We start from the raw sequence: 25827 nt of genomic DNA, 5'->3' as shown, positions 1-25827 counted from the left end.
CAGCAGTTTTTCACCCATTAATTTCAATGAAGTCTGTTAAAAACACTATAAAAATTTTTTGTGGATTTGTAGCTTTTTTTTTTTGCATGCATTTTATACCTTCCCCTGTGAAATCTATAGAAATTGATGGTGATAAACTATTTGGCTTCCATTTCTATATGCGTGTCAAATGCCCCTGGGTGTCCTTGGGGCCCACTAATATGGTAACGATGCTCCTGCATTGTTTACAGGTGTATTAAACAGAATAGTTCTGGGTGGTTATTTGATTTTGCACCTTGGTCATTTGTTTGCACCGACTTAGTTCTCCCTTTGTGAGACTCCCATTCTTCACACCTTGGAGCGATTATTTAGACACTGTTTATTTAGTTTTCTCTTTTACGTATACATGTCTATCTAGGGATCCCGTGCCTCACACAACTATCCATTATTGAAATGTTACTTGTACAACCAATGTGGTGGTTTGATTCAGACAACGTTTTGTGCCCTAGGTCTATTTTGTTTTTATTAACTACATCATTCTTATTTTCTCGTTTTTAATATGTATATTCCTTTTGAATAATAAAGGATTTTTACATTATTCATTGGAGAAGAGTATTTCAGTCTGATCTATAGCGATAGAAACAGAGCGCAACAGACATAATAAAATTGCACCCTGTGGGGCTTATTGGACAGCATTTATGACTAAATAAAGAAAAAACAAAACTGTGGGGTCCCCCTTATTCTTCATAACAAGCAAAGGTAAAGCAGACTGGTGCAGGCTGATATCATGCTGGGAAGGTCCATGGTTATTGGGCCCCTCCCAGCCTAAATATAACAGCCCGCAGCCACCCCAGAAGTGAAGCATCACATTAGATTAGCCACTTCTGGCGCTTTGCCTCGGCTCCTCCCAATTGACCTGCTGCGTGGCACTCGGGATAATGGTGTGTAGTGTCAGCTGGCATCCCCACCCCCTTTAAAAAAAATAATAAAAAATGAAAATCCATGCAGGTCTGCTGTAGTACAGTGATTCTGACAGTTCACAAATGAAAATCTGAAAACCTAAAAGAGAAATAAAAGTAAGACTGTTCCACCTTCACAAATTTATTAGTAAGCAAAGTTCCCACGTCTGACATACTTCAGTGGTTCCTCAATTGCAAAGATCAAAGGTGTAAGGAGCTGGCTCTAGGTTACAGGCTATTAGACCAATGGACGCAGAGCGCAGTCCACTAAGGGATGGATGGCTCTAAGGCCTCTTTCACACGTCTGTGAAAATCACGCATGGTTTTCACAGACGTGTCAAAGGTGCGTATTGTCCTCCGTGTGCCGTTTTTATGGCACACGTGTGTTCTCTGTGATAACACACTGAGAATGGGAACTTTCTGCTCGCCTGTCCCTGGTGCTTATCTCCGGTCCTGCCGACTCCCCGCTGCTGCTTCTGCTTCCGGCCCGCAGTGAAGTGAATATGCAATAAGCGGCGGTCAGAAGAAAGTGACCGCAACGGCAGAGGCAGCAGGGCTGGAGAAGGTGAGTAAAGTTTTAGGGTTCCCCCCCAAAGACCCCCCCCACCCCCCCTCCCGACAAGTGTGTTTTCTCCGGTGTGTGTCACGGTCCGTTTGTGTTATGCCGGAGAAAAATGGACATGTCTACGTGTGGAGCACACGGGCACATGTATGCTCCACACGTACACACGGTCCATGGCAGAATACGTACGTGAGTGCAGACCCATTGATTGAGTCTACGTGTGCCCGTGTCTCTGGTACGTGAGGAAACGGACGTGTGAAAGAGGCCTAAGGCAGACCTGGGCAAGGGGCGGCCCGTGGGCCACATCCGGCCCGCCTACTGTCTGTGACTGGCCCGCCCGTCATCAGCCGATGCAGTGGAGCCGGGCTGCTGCGTGCCGGGCAGGGAGCGAAACTGCAGCTCCACACAGTGTAGGCAGCAGAACGTAGGAATCTCTCCTCTGTTCCCTGCCAGGCACCTTTCTCTGTGACACACACGCGCGCGCTCTGATGTTGTCAGTACTGCGCGGCGTGTGTCATTTCAAAAGTTCCCGCCCGGCAGGGTAAGAAGCTGCACAGCATTGGCCTTCACGGAGAGAAGCAATGGCGGGGGCCCCTTGGAGAACAGCATCGGCGCAGCCAGGGCACGTACAAGAGAAGGAGCAGCTCAGCGGGGGGCACGTACGGAGGTGCCTGAGGATGGGGACAATAACAATGGAGAGGTAAGTAGTGACTAATAACATGAGGAGGGGGACAATGGGGGAGGGGAGACTGGTGACTAATACTGGGGGTGTAGTGGTGTAGTTTTACAGGTGTAGTATATGGTGTTGTGTATATAGTGGTGTAGTACATGGAATGTAGTGATGTAGTTTTATTAGTATATAGTGGTGTAGTATATGGGGGTGTTGTGTATATAGTGGTGTAGTAAATGGGGGTTAGTATATTACAGGTGTATATAGGGATGTAGTATATTACAGGTGTAGTATATAGGGTTGTAGTGATGTATATTACAGATGTAGTATATGGGGTTTAGTGATGTAGTATATTACAGGTGTAGTATATAGGGTTGTAGTGATGTAGTATATTACAGGTGTAGTATATAGGGGTGTAGTGATGTAGTTAGTATATTACAGGTGTATATAGGGGTGTAGTGATGTAGTCTATTACAGGTGTAGTATATGGGGTGTAGTGATGTAGTTTATTACAGGTGTAGTATATGGAGGAGGTGTAGTAATGTAGTATATTGGGTAGAACTGAGTTAATTATATTAGTCCGGCCCTCTAAAACCATCCCAATTTCTCATTCGGCCCCATGGGAAAATTAATTGCCCTCCCCTGCTCTAAGGTATGCAGACTTTTTCCAGCACAGAGCGATGGTTACCTTAAAGTGACAAGCAAGGAATTGTCTAATGAAACACAATCTAGGTACACAGAAGGCCAGGCACAAGATTGGTAATTAGAAGAAAGCAATCAATCTATTACTCTACTTCGTGTATAAGGGTATTCAATTGAGTCGTTGCTTTAGTTAGTGTTAAAGTTAGTGCAGAAGAGATGGTAGACTTCATCTACAGTAGGCTCAAGCAGGAGAGGAGCTGAGAGCCCTTTGCTCTGGGACACAGCTAGAGTAGTTGCCAGAGGAAAATCAGGAGACCCTAAGGCTACATGCGCACGCTGCTTTTTTTGCTGCTTTTTTGCTGCTTTTTTGGCTGCAGTTTTGTCAGCAGAACTTTCTGACATCTGACTTCCCAGCAAAGTCTATGAGAAGTCAGATTTGTCATGCGCACACTGCAGTTTATTTGTCAGCGTTTTTTTTGTCAAAAGTTTGTGACAAAAAAAATGCAGCATGTTCATTCTTTCCTGCGTTTTTGTCAACATTTGTCACCCATTGAAATCAATGAGGGCATCAAAAACGCAGGAAAAAATGCATGTTATCAAAAGTGGTGCATTTTACCTGCCTTTTACCTGCGTTTTTGCTAGCAAAAACGCAGGTGATTTGTCAGGAAGTGAGGTCAGGCAAGTGGTCCCGTCCCGTCCTCCACGTGTTCCCCGAAGTACCGGTGTCCCCAGGGGAGATGATGTGGAGGACGGGGACTATCAGCAGCGGCAGCGAGAGGGGGATGGACATTGGCAGCTGAAAACATTGATTTTTCCCTCTCGCTGCCGCCGCTGATAGTCCCGTCCTCCACGTGTTCCCCGAAGTACCACTGTCCCCAGCGTGCACGCACAGGGGAGATGATGTGGAGGACGGGACTATCAGCAGCGGCGGCAGCGAAAGGGAAAAATCAATGTTTTCAGCTGCCAACGTCTATCCCCCTCTCGCTGCCGCCGCCGCTGATAGTCCCGTCCTCCACGTGTTCCCTGAAGTACCACTGTCCCCAGCGTGCACGCACAGGGGAGATGATGTGGAGGACGGGACTATCAGCAGCGGCGGCAGCGAGAGGGAAAAATCAATGTTTTCAGCTGCCAACGTCTATCCCCCTCTCGCTGCCGCCGCCGCTGATAGTCCCGTCCTCCACGTGTTCCCTGAAGTGCCGCTGTCCCCAGCGTGCACTCACAGGGGAGATGATGGACCCCTCTCACCGCCGCCGCCGCTGAAAGTCCCGGGCTCCACGCTCCTGCCGGCTCCACGCTCCTGCCGGCTCCACGCTCCTGCCGGCTCCACGCTCCTGCCGGCTCCACGCTGTAGCGCGATCAGCTGAGCTGTCACTGAGGTTACTCGCGGCCACCGCTGGATTCAGCGGTGGCCGCGGGTAACCTCGGTGACAGCTCAGGCTGATCGCGCGGCTGTCTCCATTAGCTGCATGGAGGTGACCGGAGCGGCGGTGTCTGCTGCTTCTCCGGTCACCTGCATGCAGCACAGCTGGAGCATGCTGGATTACGCCGGACATGGAGGGTTTGTCGGGGTTAATAAATTGGTAATGAGGGAATGTGTTTGTGTTTTTTATTTCTAATAAATGATTTTGTGTGTGTTTATTTACTGTAATTTACAGATTAATCATGGAGGGTGTCTCATAGACGCCTGACATGATTAATCTATGACTTATTGGCAGCTATGGGCTGCCAATAACTCCTTATTACCCCGATTTGCCAACGCACCAGGGCAAATCGGGAAGAGCCGGGTACAGTCCCAGAACAGCCGCATCTAATGGATGCGGCCATTCTGGGCGGCTGCTGACTGATATTGTTAGGCTGGGGGGCTCCCCATAACGTGGAGCTCCCCATCCTGAGAATACCAGCCTTCAGCCGTATGGCTTTATCTGGCTGGCATTAAAATTGGGGGGGACCGCACGCCAGTTTTTTTTAATTATTTATTTATTTCTAATTTTTTTTTTTCTTCAATTCAACAAGCTTTATGGGCTTGTTTGAACTGAAAAATACATGAAACAATTGTTGACAAAACTGCAGCCAAAAACGCACCAAAAACGCACCAAAAAAGCAGCAAAAAAGCACCAAAAAAGCACCTACATTTCTTGTGACATTTCCAGGCTCTCTCTGACAAGGTGCAGTTTTGGCTGCAGTTTTGGCTGCATTTTGTGAACACGAAAAAGAAGCAGCGTGCGCATGTAGCCTAATACAACTCTTGGCCGAGTGGGACCGAGAACACCCACAGAAGGTCACTTCAGATGTGGAGGAGCCACTGCCCAGGGCTGTCATCCAGAGAGCAGAGGATCGACCAACTGAGTTGAGGTTGATGCTGGCTTTGGACCATGGAGATAGAGCGGATGGCAGTGGTAAGCAAATATCTGGGTGTTCCCCAGGGCACATGACAGTGGATAACAGAAGGGGCCTGCACCTTTAACGTATCGGGTTATACGACAGTTTAATGAAAACACCTCAGATATTGATGACCATCTCCAGTTATTTGAGAACCTCTGCCTGCCGCATGAGGTGTCAGTTGGTGACTGGCTGTGATTTTTGAGCATTGGCCTGACCAGAAAAGCAAGAGAAGCCTTTAATTTCTTGTGTTCTGGGGATCAGAGATGTTACTCTACCATTCGCAGGGCATTAATAGAGAGGTATGTTATCACGCCTGAAACCTAATGGAGGGAGTTTTGAAAAACTGACAAGCCCGGTGCACACAAGTATCGGGAGTTTGCCAACACATTACGTATGGAATGCACTCGGTGGATAAGAAGACTGGGGGCTCAGGACACAGAGCATTTCTTGGATATATTATTATTTTTTTTTATTATTATTGTGCCATTAATTCCATGGCGCTTTACAAGTGAAAAAGGGTATATATAAAAACTAGTACAACAATCATTAAAAATACAAAACAAGACTGGTACAGGAGGAGAGAGAGGACCCTGCCCACGAGGACTCACAGTCTACAGGAGGGGAGATGACCCTGCCCACGAGGACTCACAGTCTACAGGAGCGGAGATGACCCTGCCCACGAGGACTCAGTTTACAGGAGGAGAGAGGACCCTGCCCACGAGGACTCACAGTCTACAGGAGGAGAGAGAGGACCCTGCCCACGAGGACTCACAGTCTACAGGAGGGGAGAGGACCCTGCCCACGAGGACTCACAGTCTACAGGAGGAGAGAGGACCCTGCCCACGAGGACTCACAGTCTACAGGAGGAGAGAGAGGACCCTTCCCACGAGGACTCACAGTCTACAGGAGGGGAGATGACCCTGCCCACGAGGACTCACAGTCTACAGGAGCGGAGATGACCCTGCCCACGAGGACTCACAGTCTACAGGAGGAGAGAGGACCCTGCCCACGAGGACTCTCAGTCTACAGGAGGAGAGAGAGGACCCTGCCCACGAGGACTCACAGTCTACAGGAGGGGAGAGGACCCTGCCCACGAGGACTCAGTCTACAGGAGCGGAGATGACCCTGCCCACAAGGACTCACAGTCTACAGGAGGAGAGAGAGGACCCTGCCCACGAGGACTCACAGTCTACAGGAGGGGAGAGGACCCTGCCCACGAGGACTCACAGTCTACAGGAGCGGAGATGACCCTGCCCACGAGGACTCACAGTCTACAGGAGGAGAGAGGACCCTGCCCACGAGGACTCACAGTCTACAGGAGCGGAGATGACCCTGCCCACGAGGACTCACAGTCTACAGGAGGAGAGAGGACCCTGCCCACGAGGACTCAGTCTACAGGGAATGGGTGAGGGTACAACAGGTGAGGACAGAACCGGCTGTGCAGTGGTGTACTGGACTGAGGGTTATTAAAGGTTGTGGGCTTGTCGGAAGAGGTGGGTCTTCAAGTTCCTCTTGAAGCTTTTCACAGTAGGAGAGAGTCTGATTTGCTGGGGTATAGCATTCCAGAGTATGGGGGAGGCACGGGAGAAATCTTGTATTCGATTATGGGAAGAGGAGATAAGAGAGGAGTAGAGAAGGAGATCTTGTGAGGATCTGAGGTTGCGTGCAGGTAGGTACCGGCAGACTAGGTCACAGATGTAAGGAGGAGACAGGTTGTGGATGGCTTTGTAGGTCATGGTTAATGTTTTGAACTGGAGTCTTTGGGCAATGGGAAGCCAGTGAAGGGATTGGCAGAGAGGAGAGGTTGGGAATAGCGAGGGGAGCAGTGGATTAAGCGGGCTGCTGAGTTCAGGATAGTTTGGAGGGGTGCAAGAGTGTTGGAACAATTTATGTCCAAGTTCCCAGGTGACTTAAAAGAATGGGTGGCAGATAGGTTTTCAATCAGTCTGGATGAGGCTGCAAGACTGGCTGATGATTAGACAGCCAATTGACCAGGGTTACATGAAAGGACGTCCCCAGCGAGTCAGGAACAGGGAGGCCAGTGAGATCAAGGATTGGCAAAAGGAGGAACTGCAGGGATTTTGGGGTGAGGGGGGTTAAGCTGCAATAACTGTGGATGCAATGGACTCTTTGCCAAGGAATACCGGGAACTTTCCTTTTTAGCCCACATCTTCCGCATCTCCAACTGGTGAACACTGCTGCAATGGGGCTGAAATGCTGTGGCAGGGAGGATCCCACTATCCCAACCAGAAGAGGACAAGACCTATGTAGTACAAGGACAAGTGTTCCGGACTAGATGGGACACCTCAGCGACCATGAACCAGCATCTCCAGCCGGTCTGGGTAGATGGCATGGATGCTGTGGGGGTCCGTGACTCCAGAGCCTCAGTCACATTGATCAATACAAGACCACTGTATCATTCCCGCCAGCCATATTTTAGTCAACATAGACGGAAGAGAATCTCTGAGCATTCGGGGGGCCCAGACTGGGTCACATCTCAGTCATGGAATGGTGATGTAGGAGACGTATAACACCCACTGGTAGACGTGTTCTTGGAAACAACCTAGGAGCAGGGCATGTGTGCCAGTGGTCCAATGTCGTAACCTGAAGCCAAAGACCGGTTCCCACTGTGTCAGCTGGGAGAGAACAGTGGGATCTTAACTACTCCCCCCCCCCAACCCCCCGCCAGTTTTGTGTAAAACCCCTGTCCCGAACCAGTCGCTCAGGGAAGTGATACATACTAATGGTTAAGGATTTTGCCACCAGGTACCTGCCGCAGTAGCTCTCTGAGGAATAAATGCAAAGAGGGAGGCCCATGCATTAGTCAAGATATTTAGCCAACTGGGTTTCCCACCCAAAGGCGGTTGTATCAGATCAGGGCATGCAATTCATGGGGGAGGTATTGTGTTCCCTGTGGTGCTGGGCTGGGATACGACCAGTGTTCACCTCCGCATACCACCCACAGACGAATGGACTCTGCATGCGATTCAGTGGAGCCCAGAAATACTTGTTTTGTGCCTACCTAGAGGCGGATGGGGGGACTGGGAAGAGGGTCTGCCATAGCTCCTGCTTGCCTACAGAGAGATGTCGTTGGCTTTTGCCAGCTTTTTTCCATTCAAACTCTTATATGGCAGGCACTTGGTATGGCTGGACTTTTGGTGTGGGAACACTGGGAAGACCAGTCTGCTTCTGGGGGGTACCAGTCTGCTACGTGAGATGGTTACGAGAGTGGATACAACATCTTAGGCACCTCGCACTGAGAAACTTAGTGGAAGTAGAAGAGCAACAGCAAACCTACTATGACAGGGCCAACTAGACCCGAGAGTTCAATGTGGGCCAGTAGGTGATGGAACTAAATCTCATCCATCATGACAAGTTGCAGGTCAACTAGGAGGGTCCCTTAGTCAACCAAAAGGGAAGCGTTCAACCCACACCCAAACTAAGAGGATTCAAATTAACTGATTAACCAGGCCGGAGATACATGTGCGGTCGTTATATGCTGTCCCCCTCCTCAGAACCCAATCTCTTCATGGAGTTGTTACAGCACAAAAAAAGAGAAAGAGGGGGGGGGGGGGGGTGCAAGTCACCTTGGGATCACCTGACAGCCGCTGTACCGAGTGGCACCTGGGGTTCAGCAGATGATTTGGAAGTGGAGACAATGTTGAGTTTTGAGTGGTGGTCCCCTCGTGCAGTCCCTCGGTGACCCGTGCAGTCCTTGTCTGAAAAAAAGGACCAGAGCACAAGGTTCTGCATGGACTACTGGAGGGCACATTGTGCATGTGGAGTCAGGTGCTGTGTGAGAGAAGAAAATATTGGGGGACATCCTTGCCCAACCCAGGAAATTATTATTATTTATTATTATAGCACCATTTTTTCCATGGCGCTTTACATGTGAAAAGGGTATACATAATAGGGACAAGTACAATAATCATAGACAATATAAGGCACAGACTGGTACAGGAGGAAAGGGGGACGCTGCCCACGAGGACTCACAGTCTACAGGGGATGGTGAGGACACGGTAGAGCTGGTTGTGCGGTGGTACAGTGGACTGAGGGGGATGGGTGAGGATATAGTAGGTGAGGGTAGAGCTGGTCATGCGACGCTGTATCAGACTGAGGGTTCCTGCAGGTTGTAGGCTTGTCTGAATAGGTGGGTCGTCAGGTTCCTTTTGAAGGTTTCCACGGAAGATGATTGTGATATCTTGGGGTAGAGAGTTCCAGAGTATGGGGGAGGCACGGGAGAAATCTTGTATGCAATTGTTAGAAGAGGGGAGTAGAGAAGGAGATCTTGTGAGGATCACAGGTTGCATGGAGATAAGTACCGGGAGACCAGGTCACAGATGTCTGGAGGAGACAGGTTGTGGATGGCTTTGTATATCAGTTAGAGTTATGAAACTGAGTCTTTGGGCATTGGGAAGCCAGTGAACAGATTGGCAGAGCGGAGTGGCTGGTGAATAGCAGGACAGGTAGATTAGTTGGGGAGCAGAGTTTAGGATAGATTGAAGGGGTGTTAGAAAGGAGACCACAGAGCAGGAGGTTGCAGTAGTTGAGGCGGGAGATGATGAGGACATGCACTGTTTTAGCAGATGCTTGGTTAAGGTATTTACAGATCCAGGGAATATTTTTGAGATGGAAATTGCAGGGGGTGGAAAGGGCTTGGATGTGTGGCTTGAAGGAGAGAGCAGAGTCGAGGGTTACTCAGAGGCAGCAGAACACGGAACCTAGGAGAATGAGCAGCCATTGACTTTGATGGATAGGTCTTTTGGAGGGGAGGGGGGGTTGAGTGAGATGGGGGAAAGATGATGAATTCTGTTTTGTCCACATTCAATCAGATATTGAGAGGAGAAAAAAGAATGAAATAGCCAGACAGACATTGGGATTCTGCTTAGTAAGGAGATATCAGGAGGTAGATCTGTGTATTATCAGGATAGAGATGATACTGGAAGCCGTCGGACTCTATGATAGGGTATGTGGGTGACATTTGGCTCCCAGGACCCTGCTCTGCCTTTCAGGAATATATCACAATAATTGGGCTCAGTAGATCAGGGTGAGGCGTGTCCTTCTGTTAAATTTAGATTTATTTTCTATGATATGCGCTTCCTCCATTCCTCCACCAGAGGGCGCACACTGTGTTAGTTCCAAAAAATTAACCCTCCTAATTTAAATGTCCCATTGTACAGACCCCCCCGCGGTTGCAGCCGGCGGCATCTATGGGGGGTTCTCTTTCCACCCCTGGTTTTAGTCACTGTAAAAACATTGGGGAGACTGAGAAAATGAGTGCTAAACTACAGCCCCCCACCCCTGGCTGTATCACTGACATAGGGAGCACCTTTTATTTTCTGCTTATTGGTGACCTCTGGGGGGATTCTGCAGGGGGGTCTGGGTGGGTTGTAAAGAGAAACGTCTGGACTGCAGGAATTGGGGGTCATCAGTAGTGGGGGGGTCTTGGATGATGAGGTACAGGGCATCAAAGGTGACAGAAGAAACACAAGTTCATGCAGAGACAGGCTGAGGCTGTTGTTGTTCTCAACGTGGTCCGCTCTGTCAGTACAAGAGCTGCGGTGCAGCAGCAGGAGCGGCATATTGGGAGCAAGAAGCAGAGAGCAGAGCAATCTGCACAGCACAGAGCAGCAAAGCAGTGCAGAGCACAGAGAAGAAAGAGTACAAAGAAGGAAGCAGCGCACAGAGCCATCTGCAGAGCACAGAGCAGTGCAGAGCACAGAGCAACAAAGCAGTGCAGAACACAGCCATCTGCAGAGCACAGAGCAGTGCAGAGCAATCTGCAGAACACAGACCAAGAAGGAAGGAGAGCAATCTACAGAACACAAAGAAACAAAGCAGTGCAGAGCAATCTGCAGAACACAAAGAAACAGAGCACAAAGAAGGAAGCAGAGCACAGAGCAACAAAGCCGTGCAGAGCACAGAGAAGGGAGCAGAGCAATCTGCAGAGCACAGAGCAGGCAGCAGAGCACTGAGCAGCAGCATGGCGCTGGAGCTGGAGGAGAATGTGCCCACCACTGAGGAGGAGGATGAGGGTGATGATGGGGATGAAGAGACCTCCACAGGCAAGAGAAGCTCCAGGAGGAACAAGGGGGCAGCAGCCTCATCAGGGGCATCTAAGAAGAAGAGCAGAAAGAAGAACCAGCCGGGGCGGTACAGCCAACTGGTGGTGGACACCATCCGCAAACTGGGCGAGAGGAACGGCTCCTCCCTGGCCAAGATCTACGGGGAGGCCAAGAAGGTGTCCTGGTTCGACCAGCAGAACGGCCGCACCTACCTGAAGTACTCGGTGAAGGCGCTGGTGCAGAATGACACCCTCCTGCAGGTCAAGGGGGTCGGGGCCAACGGCTCCTTCCGCCTGAACAAGAAGAAGCTGGAGGGAGGGGGCTCCCCCCCGGAGAAGAAAGCGCCCCCCAAACCTCCAGCCAGGAAGACCAGTGCCAGCAGCCCCCCCAAGAAAAGCCACAAGAAAGCCAAGCCTAAAGCCAAGAAGGAGAAGCCCAAAAAGAGCAGCAAGAAGAAGGCAGCAGCGAGTCCTGGAGGCAAGAAGGTGAAGAAGACTGCAAAGCCCAGCGTGCCCAAGGTGCCCAAATCCAAGAAGGCGTGAGGGCGACTGCGGGCGCCGATCCCCGAGCAAATCGCTTCCTCTTATCGTGTGTGATGTGATCGTGCCCCCGGGAGAGGCGGAGCGCGGCGCCGACACCAACCGGAGCCGCGGGATACAATGTATCTGCCTGTCTTTCTCCATGGAACTTTGAAACAATCGGCGCATCCTGATTGGCCGGAGAGAACGGTCACCCTAGCGACCGCATTCGAAGGGGCGTGGCCTCGGTGACAGCTCAGGACATGGCTGTGTCCTTGGCTCCGCGATCTCTCGGGGTTTCTCCTCTTCGCTGGGACCTTTTTTTCCCTTTGTACATTTTATGTTGCCTTTTATTTTGCACATTCTGAATAATTTTATCTTTTATGTATTTTATGTTGGGTTATTTTTTATGCTAAATTAAAAAAAAAATTGCTTAAATATTTGTGATTATTTTGAAGGATCTATAGGTACCAACATTTCTTAAAGGGGGTTTCCAGTTAACAACAAATCATCTATCCATAGGGTTTATGGGCTCCCACAATTAAGAGCACTGGGAGAGGTGATAACTTGTTTTAGCTGAACAACCCCTTTAATTAATAAACAGCTTCTTGTTTTAAAGGGATGTGCAAGTATTGTGCTGTAGCTGCAAAAGGGTTATCATAAATGGTTAAAATCAAGCAATTTTTCTGGGTATTAAAAATCAAGTTGGAAAATGCTTTTTACCTCCATATATAATTAATCTGCAGGTTAATAGAGTTACAAATCCGCACAGCCGCCTATTTAAAAATACTGTAAGGTCCCTGTCACACATCCGTGATTCCTGCATGTATGATGTCCGTTTTCATACGTACCGGTAACACGGACATACCTGTACAAACCCATTAAAATCTGGGGGTCTGCGCACAGATCCGTGTTTTTTCACAGTTGCACATGGATACAAGTCCGTTTTCTCTGACAGCACTGATGTCACATGGACCACACGCTGATGTGATCTGTGTGACATCAGTGTGACAAGGACCAGGGAAAACACATGTCTTTGAAGTAAAAAGATTTTCTATACTCTGCTGCTGTCAGTTGCTTCCGGGCCCGCTCATTATGCTCATGAATATTCACTGCACTGTGGACCCGGAAGCAGCAGCATTGGGGTCAGGCGAGTAAAAAGCTCCTGATCTCTGTGTGCTATCACAAATAGGACATGGAGAACACATATGTGGTAAAATCACGGGCTATACGCACCTTCAACACGGCCCATGAAGGTGTGAAGGGGGCCTTAAAGGGAACCTGTCACCACTTTTTTGGCGTATAAGATGCAGCCACCACCACCGGGCTCTTATATACAGTATTCTAACATGCTGTATACAAGAGCCCAGGCCGCAGTGACAACATAAAAAAATACTATATAATACTTACCTAACGGTCGCTCTGCGGTGGATGAGGGCCTAATGGGCGTCTCCGTTGTCAGGTGCCGGTGCCGCCTCTTTCGGCCATCTTCGCCCTCCTTCTGACTCCTGTGTGCATGATGCATCCTACATCATACACACTCGCCGATCTTGCGCAGGCGCACCACAATACTTTGATCTGCCCTGCTCAGGACCTGAATGCTGGCGAGTGTGGATGACGTCGGACGCGTCATGCACCGCGGCTAGAGAAGAAGGAGAACAAAGATGGCCGAAAGAGGTGACTCCAGGATCTGCCAACCGAGCGACCGTTAGGTAAGTATTATAAAGTGTTTTTTATGTTCTCACAGCGGCCTGGGCTCTTATATACAGTATGTTAGAATGCTGTATATAAGAGCCCAGCATGTTAGAATGTTGTATATAAGAGGCCGGTGGTGGTGGCCGCAGCTTATAGGCCAAAAAAGTATGCTATAGTGCTCGTTACTCAAATCCAGTAGGTCGAACACTCAAACAAACTAAAGGTATGTCTGGAACACCAAACAGGCGCCATTTGAGTAACAAGTATAAAACAATTCCATGTGAAACTCAAGCATTTTTAAGGAACACCCTACCAGGAGATTAGGGGGCAGAAAAATCACCGAAATGGTTGGAAACAGCAGCGTCAGAAGTGGTGCATAACATTAGATGCTTCACTTATGGTGCTTCGCCGGCTCTTCCCAATAGCCCTGGTGCGGTGTCAATCGGGATAATATTTTTGGGTTTGATGTCAGCTGTGTAATGTTAGCTTGCATCAAGCCTAGAGGTTAGTAATGGAGAGGTGGCTATCAGACACCCCCATTAGTAATCCAGTAATCCCAACAAAAAACAAACAAGAAAAAATATATTATTTTAATAAAGAATCCCCCACACTATCCCTCGTTCACCAATTTATTATAAATAAATGTTCTAACAAAGCTCCTCCGTCCCTGAATGCAGCTCCGGTGACTGTGAATAGCAGTAAAGTACAGTAATTCATAGGCGCCAGGTAGTGACTACAACTCTCATCAGAGCCGCCGGCTCAACGCTGCGCTCAGCAACGCTCATGAGATTTTTGTCACTACCCGGTGCCTGTGAATAGCTGTAGTTTACGGCTATTCACAGTCGCCAGAGCTGCATTTGTGGATCGTGAACTACAACCAGAGGAGCTTTGTGGGAACATTTTTGATAATAAATTGGAGAAAGAGGGATAATGTGGGGAGTCTTTATTCAAATAAACTGGGGGAAGGGGGGGGGTTCCCTGTGTGTTTTTTGGGGGGGGATTAGTGGATCATTAATGGGGCCCATCTCCATTACTAAACCCTGGGCTTGATGTCAGCTGTTAATTCACAGCTGACATCAACCCCCAAAACTATTACCCCAATTACCACTGCACTAGAGCATTCAGAAAGAGTCGGGCAAAGCGCCAGAATTGGTGCATCTAGGCTGGGAAGGGCCAAATAGCCAAGGACCTTCCCAGCCTGATTATATCAGCTCACAGCTGCTTGCTTTATATTGGCTGGGTATGAAAAATAGGAGGGACCCCAAGCCATTTTTTTTTTAATTATTATTGATTAGGTTAAACAAGGCTAAAAACCAGTATTTAAAGGGTACAACTAGGACAACCCCTTCATTTTCCCCATATTTGGCCCCATTAAAATAAGAAAAGCTTATTCCTCCCTCCTGTTCCATCGCCCCAGGAACATAAGTGCTGTCACGGGAGCGGACTATAGGCGTTTTTTGGGGTTTTTTTTCCGTTTTAATGGGGCCAAACATATGAAATAAGAAGGGGTTGTCCTTGTAGTGGAAAACCCCTTTAAACAGAAGTGGTATCATTAACCTAGAGCTGTAGAGCAGTGATGGCTAACCTATGACATGCGTGGCAGTGGTGACATGTCGAGCCATTTTTGCTGACAAACACGGCAGGGGCAGGCGGCCGCATCCCGATCTATAAGACAAGCTGCTGCCGCCGGTGATTTAACTAGAACTGCTTGTGTGGCCTCCAAAATGACCGGCCCCGGGGGGCCACACATGCAGTTCTAGTTAAATCACCTGCGGCCGCGGCTTGTCTTATAGATCGGGATGTGGCCGCCAGTGATTTGTGTTCTGTACTTTTAATCAGGGTCCTGAGTCAGACGTGCTTACATACCACGCAGTAAGTAACACACCTCTCTCTAACCCAGGGGTCTCAAATACACAGTGCTCAGGTCGCATGCGACCCCTGAGCTTCTTGCGGCCTGCAGGCCCCCTGACGATAGCAGCTCTATGTTGAGGGACACAGTAATCTGCGCTTTACTTCAGATGATTTCCGCCGCCACCCACAGGAACTCTCTGCAGAACTTCACCAAAGGCAGCTGCCGGCCAATCAGAAGCCAGCAGCTGACACGTCATCTGCTGGCCTCTGATTGGCCAGCGGCTGCCACTGATGACACTCTGCAGAGCTTTCCTCTGCGCCACAGTGGAAATCAATCATCTGAAGTAAAGCGCAAATTTTTTTATTTTTTTTATGTGTATGTGAAAGAGGCATAATGTGGAATGAATAGAGGACATTATTACAGGATGGGACATTGCTAAAAGAAGGGGATAAAGATGGGCACATTACTTCAGGATGGGGACAAGGATGGGGCACATTACTACAGGATGTGGCAAGATGGGCACATTACTACAGGGGAAAAGAATGAACCCATTACTACAAGGGAGAATATGGGCACATTACTACAGGGGACATGGATGGGCACATTACTACAGGAGACAATAATGTTGCATGAATAGGGGACATTATTACAGGATGAGACATTGCTAGGAAGGAGACAAGGATGGGCATATTACTACAGGATGAGGACAAGATGGGCACATTACTACAGGATGGGGCAAGATGGGCACATTACTACAGGGGAAAAGAATGAGCCCATTACTACAAGGGAGAATATGGGCACAATATTACAGGGGACATGGATGGGCACATTACTACAGGATATGGACAAGATGGACACATTACTACAGGGGACATGGATGGGCACATTACTACAGGAGACAAGATGGGCAAATTATTTCAGGGGACATGGATGGGCACATTACTACAGGGGACATGGATGAGCACATTACTATAGGGGACAATATTGTGACATAAATAGGGGACATTATTACAGGATGAGACATTGCTAGGAAGGAGACAAGGATGGGCATATTACTACAGGATGAGAACAAGATTCCTAAAACTTAACATGGACAAAACAGAGTTTATTGTCTTTCCTCCTCCTCACTCATCTCCTCCAACAAGCCTTTCCATCACACTTGATGGTTGCTCACTCTCCCCAGTCTCACAAGCTCGTTGCCTTGGAGTGACCCTCGACTCTGCTCTATCCTTCAAGCCACACATCCAAGCCCTCTTCACCTCATGCCGATTACAACTCAAAAATATCTCCCGGATCCGTGCTTTTCTTAACCAAGAATCTGCAAAAACATTAGTGCATGCCCTCATCATCTCCCGCCTCGACTACTGCAACCTCCTGCTCTCTGGCCTCCCTTCCAACACTCTTGCACCCCTCCAATCTATCCTAAACTCTGCAGCCCGCTTAATCCACCTCTCCCCTCGCTACTCCCCAGCCTCGCCACTCTGCCAATCCCTTCACTGGCTTCCCATCACCCAACGACTCCAGTTCAAAACATTAACCATGACATACAAAGCCATGCACAACCTGTCTCCTCCCTACATCTGTGACCTAGTCTCCCGGTACCTACCTGCACGCAACCTTAGATCCTCACAAGATCTCCTTCTCTGCTCCTCTCTTATCTCCTCTTCCCACAATCGTGTACAAGATTTCTCCCGTGCATCCCCCATACTCTGGAACGCTCTACCTCAGCACATCAGACTCTCCACGACCGTGGAAAGCTTCAAGAGGAACCTCAAGACCCACCTCTTCCAACAAGCCTACAACCTACAATAGCCTTCAGCCCAGTAGACCACTGCGCAACCAGCTCTGTCCTTACCTATTGTACCATCACCCATTCCCTGTAGACTGTGAGCCCTCGCGGGCAGGGTCCTCTCTCCTCCTATACCAGTCTGTTTTGTACTGTTAATGATTGTTGTACGTATACCCTCTTTCACTTGTAAAGCGCCATGGAATAAATGGCGCTATAATAATAAATAATAATAATAAGATGGGCACATTACTACAGGATGGGGCAAGATGGGCACATTGCTACAGGGGAAAAGAATGAGCACATTACTACAAGGGAGAATATGGGCACAATATTACAGGGGACATGGATGGGCACATTACTACAGGTTATGATATGAACAAGATGGGCACATTACTACAGGGGACATGGATGGGCACATTTCTACAGGAGACAAGATGGGAAAATTATTTCAGGGGACGTGGAAGGGCACATTACTACAGGGGACATGGATGAGCACATTACTATAGGGGACAATAATGTGACATAAATAGGGGACATTATTACAGGATGGGACATTGCTCAGAAGGGGACAAAGATGGGCACATTATCATGACTGCTGAGGGGGAGAAAAGATAATGACTGCTGAGTGGGGAGGAGATAATCATTTTCCTCTCCCCCTCCCCTCCAGCAGTCCTTATCAGATAACTTTTGTTATTAGAGCTACAAATATCACAAGATTGTGGATTTTTCGAGAAGTGACACATCCCCCGACTTATGTTCATTGTTTTAACGAATTTTGTCACATAAAGCTCAAAATATTAGCAATCACTGACCTAGAGGCAGCTCTCCAGAGGTTTTACACCTGTCCTCTGTATTCCAGAATACATGGAGGAAGAAGGAAACCCAACCTCAGCATTGGTGCAATAAAATCATCAGCATTGTCCCAATTATGTCACATGACCACCCCAATCTGGGCCAGTAAAAAGCTCCTATATGGACTGGAAAATCACACAGCAATCGAGTGGCTTTGGTAAAAAAAAAATATTGATGCAGAAACATTGACATGTGAATGAGGCCTTACACAGCATTCCAAAAACAATAATATCAGGTAGGAGCGCCCTCTAATGGAAAAAGCAGGAAAGGCAAGTATTAATATAACATGCCATAAAATTAGATTTCACAACTGCATACATTATTAAATAGATCTACTAGATTTTCAAAGCAAGTACACCTGCCTTATCAAGTCTATGCCAGGATGGCTGTATAATCTTTTTTAGGCCTCGCTCACTTGAGTGCAAAGTGAAAAAATCTTGAAGTGCACTCGGACCAATGTTAGTCAATGGATCAGTGCATAGAGTTTCAAAGAAAGTACACCAGCCTCATCAAGTCTAAAAGATCTATTGAGCACCTTAACTCCAAAATAAGTAACATAAGGCAGGTTCCTGCTGTGTTATACAGCTGGCACCTGTCTCTAACTGCAGCAATCGGAACTAGCTCCTGTATAACCGCAATCCCCATGGGGCATCTGTTTCTACAAATATTCAATGCCGAGGGGCTTCCATGGCTGCCATGGGCGGGCCTCCATTGCCACTATCTGTGTGCTCTTGAGGCCGGTCTTCATCGGAGATCATTTGTACTATGTACGGCAATACTGTAGTAAATAGTACAAATTGGGTTCACATTTGAGACTTTTTTAAATGTTGCAACATCAATTGTACTGTTGCTTTGGAGTACAGAGTCTGCCTAATATTATTCTTGGGCAGTTGAGGACTAATGTGCAACTTTTTGCCTTAAAAAGGTGCAAAAAAAAAGGTGAAGGCCAAAAATTGTACATTGCTAATCGCAAAACTCATGAACCCTCATGCGCCCTTTTAAACAATTTGTCTAAAAATAAAAAAAATATTACAACAAATTTAATATATAAAGCTAAGCATATGTATGTGTGTGTGTGTGTGTGTGTGCGTGTGTGTGTGTCCGCTAAAGGAATCCGCACCGTCACATTTACAATCACAAAATTATGCACAGACGCCTCATGGTCTACTTGACCAAAACTCCTAGAGGTCCCATAATCCCCCCCATGTTGCAATGTAACACTATATGCCAGAGGTATGAATCGCAGCACCCCTCCACAGCAAATTAAAAAGGATACGTCCTCTAAAGATAGTCTGTTTCAATAGAAGACACATTCAGAAAGCTCTAGCTAAGGCCACGTTCACACATTCAGTATTTGTAAACCAAAATTCGGATTGGAACAATCAGAAGCAAAGAATAATAGAAACTCGTGCACCACTTCTGTATTTTTTACTCACTCCTGATTTTGTTTATAAATACCGAGGTAAAACACTAACCAAATACTGAACGTGGGTGGCCTAAAAGAGAAGGGTCCAGGGTGGGTCATCAGCTTAAAGGATTATTCTTAATATAAGGGTCTGTCCGCACGCTGAGTTCTTGATTTGACAAAAAAATGCGTTTTCCATGCGTTTTGGATGCATTTTTAACAGTGCGGTCTCATAGCCCTTCAGCTCTGCTACATCCCTGTTCTGTCATAGCAGCACCGTAGAGCATGACTGCCCGCTGACAGCAAGCCGCACAATGAGAATGAACTCGGATGAACTTGTGAGGTCAGTGCCAGGACACAGGCAGTAGTGCGGGGTCCACAGCAGTGACGTCAGAGCTTCACCCGAGTTCAGTGTCATCGCGCGGCTCTGTCTGTGTCGGGGTCTGATTTGCGGTCACAGGTGAAGGACTCACCTGTGACCGCAAATCACCTGAGTGACGGCACCGCTGATTGTGCACTTCAGTCACTCGGGCGACTTGCTGTCACAGGTGGAGGACTCCACCTGTGGCCGCGGTTAACCTGAGTGACGTCATCTCTGATAGCGCGACTCACTTCAGTTGCTGCTTGGAGCTCACAGGGAGTAGTCGTGCTCTATGACAGCTCGCTGTCAGCTTCAGATGTAGCAGATCTGAAAACGTTGTGGGACCTCGTATGGACTACATCGGACCTGCAGGTGTTTGTGGATTAATAAAGTGGAGAAAGAGGGTGTTTTTTTTGTCTTTTATTCCAAATAAAGGATTTTTTGGGTGTACGTGTTTATTTACTTTCACTTACAGGTTAATCATTGGGGGTGTCTCATAGACGCCTGCCATGATTAACCTAGGACTTAGTGGCAGCTATGTGCTGCCATTAACTCCTTATTACCCCGGATTGCCACCGCCGCATCACGGCAATCGGGATGAGCCGGGTAGAGTCCCGGGACTGTCGCGTCTAATGGATGCGGCAATTCCGGGCGGCTGCTGGCTGATATTTTTAGGCTGGGGGTCAACCTAAAAATGATAGGCCTCCACAGTCTGAGAATACCAGACCTCAGCTGTGTGGCTTAATCTTTGCTGGGTATCAATTGGGGGGACCGCACATCGTTTTTTGTTTTTTTTTTAATATTTATTTTATTGCACGATATAGACCCGCCCACCGGTGGCTGTGATTGGTTGCAGTGAGACAGCTGTCACTCAGCGTGAGGGCGTGTCTGACTGCAACCAATCATAGGTGCTGGTGGGCGGGGGAAGCAGTGAATATGAGATGGCCTAATGAGCGGTCGGAACTTTCAGAAACAGGAGATGCCGCCGGAGCACTGTGCCGGTGATCAGTGATCAGAAAGTATAAAGCTAAACATTTTGGTTGCGTTTTGACACACTTCATTCATTTCAATGGGTGGAAAATGCAACCAAAATGCAATGAAGAAGTGACATGCTGCTTGTTTTAGGCAACGATTTTGACAAATATTTGACAAACAAAACGCTACCTAAAAAATAGCAACGTGCGCATGTAAATTCTGATTTCTCATAGACTTTGCTGGGGAAGCACAATGCATGCATTTTGTCAATGATACAGGGCAGTTTAAAACGCAGCCAAAACGCAGGAAAAAAAGCACACGTGCGGACATAGCCTAAGTCTTCGCCAGGGACGTAAGGATCATGGTCGCAGCGATTGCGGCCAGGCCCGGGGGTACAGGGGGCCTGCCGGCTCCGGCGCCTGTTTCAGCTGGATGTGCATCCAAGGGTGCGCATCCAGCTGAAATACATCGCTGCACAGAGACCCGTCGGTTCCCTGCAAAGCTACATGCCGACCACCAATTAAGGCTATGAATATTCACTGCTCCCCATGCCCATAATCTAGGGCATGGGGAGCAGAGACTATGCCGGCCCCAGTCAGCTGACTGCTCTGTAAGTGGGCACGCCGCGCATGACAGTGACATCATGCGCTGCACCGCTTGCATGATGGTCAGCATGCTATCATCAGAGCAGGACACCAAGGGGAAGGTGAGTATACTCATTTATTTTTATTACTGTGTGCGGCGCCCGAAGTAACATGTGTACCAGGATGCGGACAGGTTGGGGACATAAAAAAGGATGGGGACATTATGGGGACATGTATACCAGGATGGGGCCATTAAGGGGCCATCTATACCAGGATGGGGCCATTAAGGGGCCATCTATACCAGGATGGGGCCATTCTGGGGACATCTGTACCAGAATGGGGCTTTTATGGGGACATCTATATCAGGATGGGGCCATTATGAGGACATATGTACCAGAATAGGGCCATTATGGGGACATATATACCAGGACAGGGCCATTATGGGGACATTTATACCAGGATGAGTTCATTATGAGGACATTTATACCATGATGGAGACATATATACCAGGATGGGACCAGGGTGTGGACAAATACCAGGATGGGGACATATATACCAGTAAGTGGCCCATGATGGGGGACATATACCCGGAAGAGGCCTTAAATACCAGGACGGGGACATATATACCAGGATGGGGCCGTATATTCCAGTATATAGCCTTGATGAGGTCATATACCAGGATGGGGACATATTTACAAATAAGTGGCCCATGATGGGGGACATATACCCGGAAGAGGCCTTATATACCAGGACGGGGACATATATACCAGGATGGGGCCATATACTCCAGTATATAGCCTTGATGAGGTGATACATCAGGATGGGGGACATATTTACCAGGAAGTGGTACATTTGTACAGGCTGGGGGTCAGTGCTACACAATGAAGGGGGGGGGGGGTCAACACATATGTCTTCATAGGATTTAGAATGCTACAATAGCCCATACATCTGACCAACATATGTGTGTGTGTGTGTGGGGGGGGGGGCCTTGGCTCAAATTTTTCACCGGGGCTCATAGCACTCTAGTTACGCCACTGGTCTTCACGTTCCTGTTGCTGATTGCAAGTGTCATTTTGGGAAAAAAAAGCTATAGTCTGCTTCAAAGGAACACATCCCTTTAAAGCTAGACAATCCCTTTAAGAGTCATCGCTAACACTACGCTCTAAACAAAGGTTTGGACTATCTATGTTATAATTAAACTTTACTTTCACCGAGAAACAAACCAAAACGCATAAATTGACATAGAAAATGTATTTTTGGTAAACATAATAACTCTTCTTAATCACTGTGATGCCTCAGGTGACACAAACTCGCCTATGCTATGTCGCCTGTCATTATCTCAGATGTAGCAGAGGTAAATTTGTAATTTGTAGCACTTCATAGTGATTCCAGCAGATATTGGTGCTTTTTACATAGGTCTGCAGGAGAATTAACTCCATTGTATCAGTAAAGTCATTGCTTTGTGTAAAAAGAACAATTTAATTACAAATTCGTCTCTGTTATGTAAACACGAGGTCGGGAAACTGATACAAGAGTTTGTCATTTGTCACAATCTGGTGGTTTGCAAGAAATCTACTAGAAAGCAGCGGAGTGACACATTCAGCTCTGCTACATCTGTACATAGTGTTCCCCGCTTATTCTATAAGGTGCAGTTTTTGGTGGTTTTCTGCAGATACTTATACCCATGCCAGGCAGGGGGGGTGCCAGGTTCCCCTCCACATATAAAGTGCCACCCCTAGGACCCCCCTACAGCTCAGATCACGTGAGGGGCGCTCTGTGTTACTTCCACCAAATTACCCCCCCTCTATCCCCTGCCCGGCTGAACCCCGACCCCCCAAATAAATATGTATCGCTCCCTTGAAACCTCCTCTTTATGTCTGGGGACTGATCCCTCCAGGTCGCCCCCGTTAAATGCCCGTAAATGGCCCCCAAATAGCATGCCTCCCCGCCGCTAGGGCTAAGACAGGCAGGGGACGCACTGCTGAATCCGGAGATTTCAGGGTTAAAAAAGCCCAAATCCACCTCGTTTTCTGAGCAGATCGGTAGAGGGGGGTCCTGGGGGCAGGATGCATCGGAGACCCCGGTCCTGGAGGTGCCCGGTTTGCAGAAAATGGCGCAGAATTGAGCGGGAAGAAACACAAGTTGCAGGGAAGTGGCGCTGGGAGCTGTTGTTGTTCTCAACGTGGTCCGCTCTCTACGTATAAAGGAGGCGGAGCGGAGGGGGCCGGGATCAGTCTGATCGGGAGCAGCGGAGAGATCGCACGCAGCAGTGACAATGGCGCAACAAGAAGTCGCCCCTGCAACCCCCAGCAAAAAGGCCAAAGCGGCGGCGGCTGGGGGCAGCGCCAAAAAGTCCGGCAGCAAAAAGAAGAACCAGCCGGGGCGGTACAGCCAACTGGTGGTGGACACCGTCCGCAAACTGGGCGAGAGGAACGGCTCCTCCCTGGCCAAGATCTACGGGGAGGCCAAGAAGGTGTCCTGGTTCGACCAGCAGAACGGCCGCACCTACCTGAAGTACTCGGTGAAGGCGCTGGTGCAGAATGACACCCTCCTGCAGGTCAAGGGGGTCGGGGCCAACGGCTCCTTCCGCCTGAACAAGAAGAAGCTGGAGGGGCTGGCGGTGCCCAAGAGAGCGGCCCCCAAACCTGCAGCCAAGAAGCCAGCGCCCAAGAAAAGCCCCAAGAAAGCCAAAGCAGCGCCCAAGAAAAGCCCCAAGAAAGCCAAACCGGCGCCCAAGAAAGCGGCAGCCAAGAAGGTGAAGAAGGCGAGCAAGCCCAGGGCTCTGAAGTCCAAGAAGGCATAGACTGCTGCAGCCCCCCTCCATAAACTGTCCGGGGACCCCCTCCACATAAACTGGGATCCCCCCACCTCTCCACATAAATTGTGTGGGATCCCCCCTCCACATAAACTGTGCCTGTCCAGGATCCAGGATCCTTTCTTCCCGCCTTCTGTTTATCTTTCCAGGATGGACTTGATACATTGTTCTTTTTTTTTTTTCTTTGCAGTTAGAGGTCCCTATAGAATACCGCAGGGCATAAGGGGTTAACTCCACTGCATCCCCGCAGGGTATAACGGGTTAACCCTGCCGCCGCCGCTTTATCTGCTGTTTTCCATTCGGATCCGATATATTTCAGTTTCTTGCTTTGTTGCATGTGATTTTATTTTTTGTTTTTATTTCTACATTCTGTAGAATTTCTGCCTTTTTTATTATATTGATATTGTTTTTTAATAAAATACAAATCTCATGATGAGAATTTTTGGTGGTTTCTTTCTACTAAAGGGGTGAAGGGTGGGAGATCTAGAAATGTGATGTATCAGAATTGGAGGACTACAGCTCCCAGCATGTTTACAGCATATTAGTATGGGGGCTGAATATGATGTATTGTGGGTTATATAAGTATCACACATGGGGTTGTATGGCTGCAGATTCCACCCCCCCCCCCCACTTCCATCACTTACTGGTGTGAATGCTACATTACAGATACCTGTATCTGTATAGAAAAAGAACATTTGTCAATATTTGAATTGTGTAATTTAGTTATTTTTTTTTTCACGAAGTGCATTTTAAGTATATATATATATATATATATATTTATTTAAAATGCACTTCGTGAAAAATATATAATTTCACGAAGTGCATTTTAAGCATAGATAGATAATATATATATTTATATATATTATCTATCTATGCTTAAAATGCACTTCGTGAAAATATATATATATATATCTCTATCCACAAAAGCATCCCAGCAAAGTCTGAGAATTGTGATTTGCTGTGCACACGCTGCTTTTTTTTTTTTTTTTAATCCTTGCAGATTGTACAACTGTTTCTGCGTTTCTATAATCTCCTGCAGTGTTTTATCACTACATTGGATCATAGCCCAGCACTTTGCCTCACACACCGTGCATTCAGCATGGTGTGTGAGGCTCTCCTTAGTCCAGTAACCTGGGGTCGTCATGGTGACTTCCCAGGGTTACCATGTCAGCGATTGGGTCCCTGTGATCACATTACAAGGACCTGATTGCCAGGGAGAGGTAAGAGATTCCTCTCCCTGCCTCCTGAATGCTATAATTGTACTGGTAGCAGCATTCAGGGGATTAAACTGCCGGGAGCGACGTGGGGATCACTGCAGGTAGTGAGAGCTGTAACATCAGCTGGAGACCCAATGGCAATCGTGGGGGTACAGCGTCTGAGCCCCTGCGATCACCGTGACTAAAAGCAGGAAAAAACGTGAGAGTACGCAAAAGTAATAAGTTGTGTGTGTTTTTTTTTTTTTTTGCAGAAAGGTACCAAAAGCAACATGGGCACACTGCTGGCTTAACTTTTTAGAATAGGTTATCAATGTCTGTCCAGGCCAACACTCCGTCGATCAGATCAGCCGTTATGTGCCGACGCTGCTCCATATCCTGATAGCGGCTGGGTACTGCACACCCACCTTCCATTCAAATCAATAGGAGGTGGGTGTGCAGTACTCACCACGGGGCAGTTCCGGAACTGAGCATTTCTCACTACTGCTAAGAACCGCTCATCGCCGGG

At 48.1% G+C, this 25827-nt stretch overlaps 2 protein-coding genes across 2 annotated transcripts; both read left to right on the top strand.

Annotated features, from left to right (window-relative positions):
* The first annotated feature begins 10763 nt into the window (after positions 1–10763).
* Positions 10764–12215, top strand: LOC142249700 (uncharacterized). The gene has a single exon (XM_075321501.1). It carries the CDS (start codon positions 11178–11180, stop codon positions 11799–11801), a length of 624 nt encoding a protein of 207 aa, XP_075177616.1. The 5' UTR covers positions 10764–11177; the 3' UTR covers positions 11802–12215.
* An 11290-nt stretch (positions 12216–23505) lies between these two features.
* On the top strand, positions 23506–24544 carry LOC142249139 (histone H1.1-like). The gene has a single exon (XM_075320742.1). It carries the CDS (start codon positions 23566–23568, stop codon positions 24091–24093), a length of 528 nt encoding a protein of 175 aa, XP_075176857.1. The 5' UTR covers positions 23506–23565; the 3' UTR covers positions 24094–24544.
* The last annotated feature ends 1283 nt before the right edge of the window (positions 24545–25827 follow it).

Source organism: Anomaloglossus baeobatrachus, chromosome 8 (assembly GCF_048569485.1).
Source record: "Anomaloglossus baeobatrachus isolate aAnoBae1 chromosome 8, aAnoBae1.hap1, whole genome shotgun sequence".
NCBI lineage: Eukaryota > Metazoa > Chordata > Amphibia > Anura > Aromobatidae > Anomaloglossus > Anomaloglossus baeobatrachus.
The sequence above is the reverse complement of the archived record's forward strand: the minus strand, read 5'-3'. Positions and strand labels throughout refer to the sequence as shown.

Coding starts and splice junctions, on each gene's coding strand:
- LOC142249139 (XM_075320742.1), top strand. CDS start 23,566: ATGGCGCAACAAGAAGTCGCCCCTGCAACCCCCAGCAAAAAGGCCAAA.
- LOC142249700 (XM_075321501.1), top strand. CDS start 11,178: ATGGCGCTGGAGCTGGAGGAGAATGTGCCCACCACTGAGGAGGAGGAT.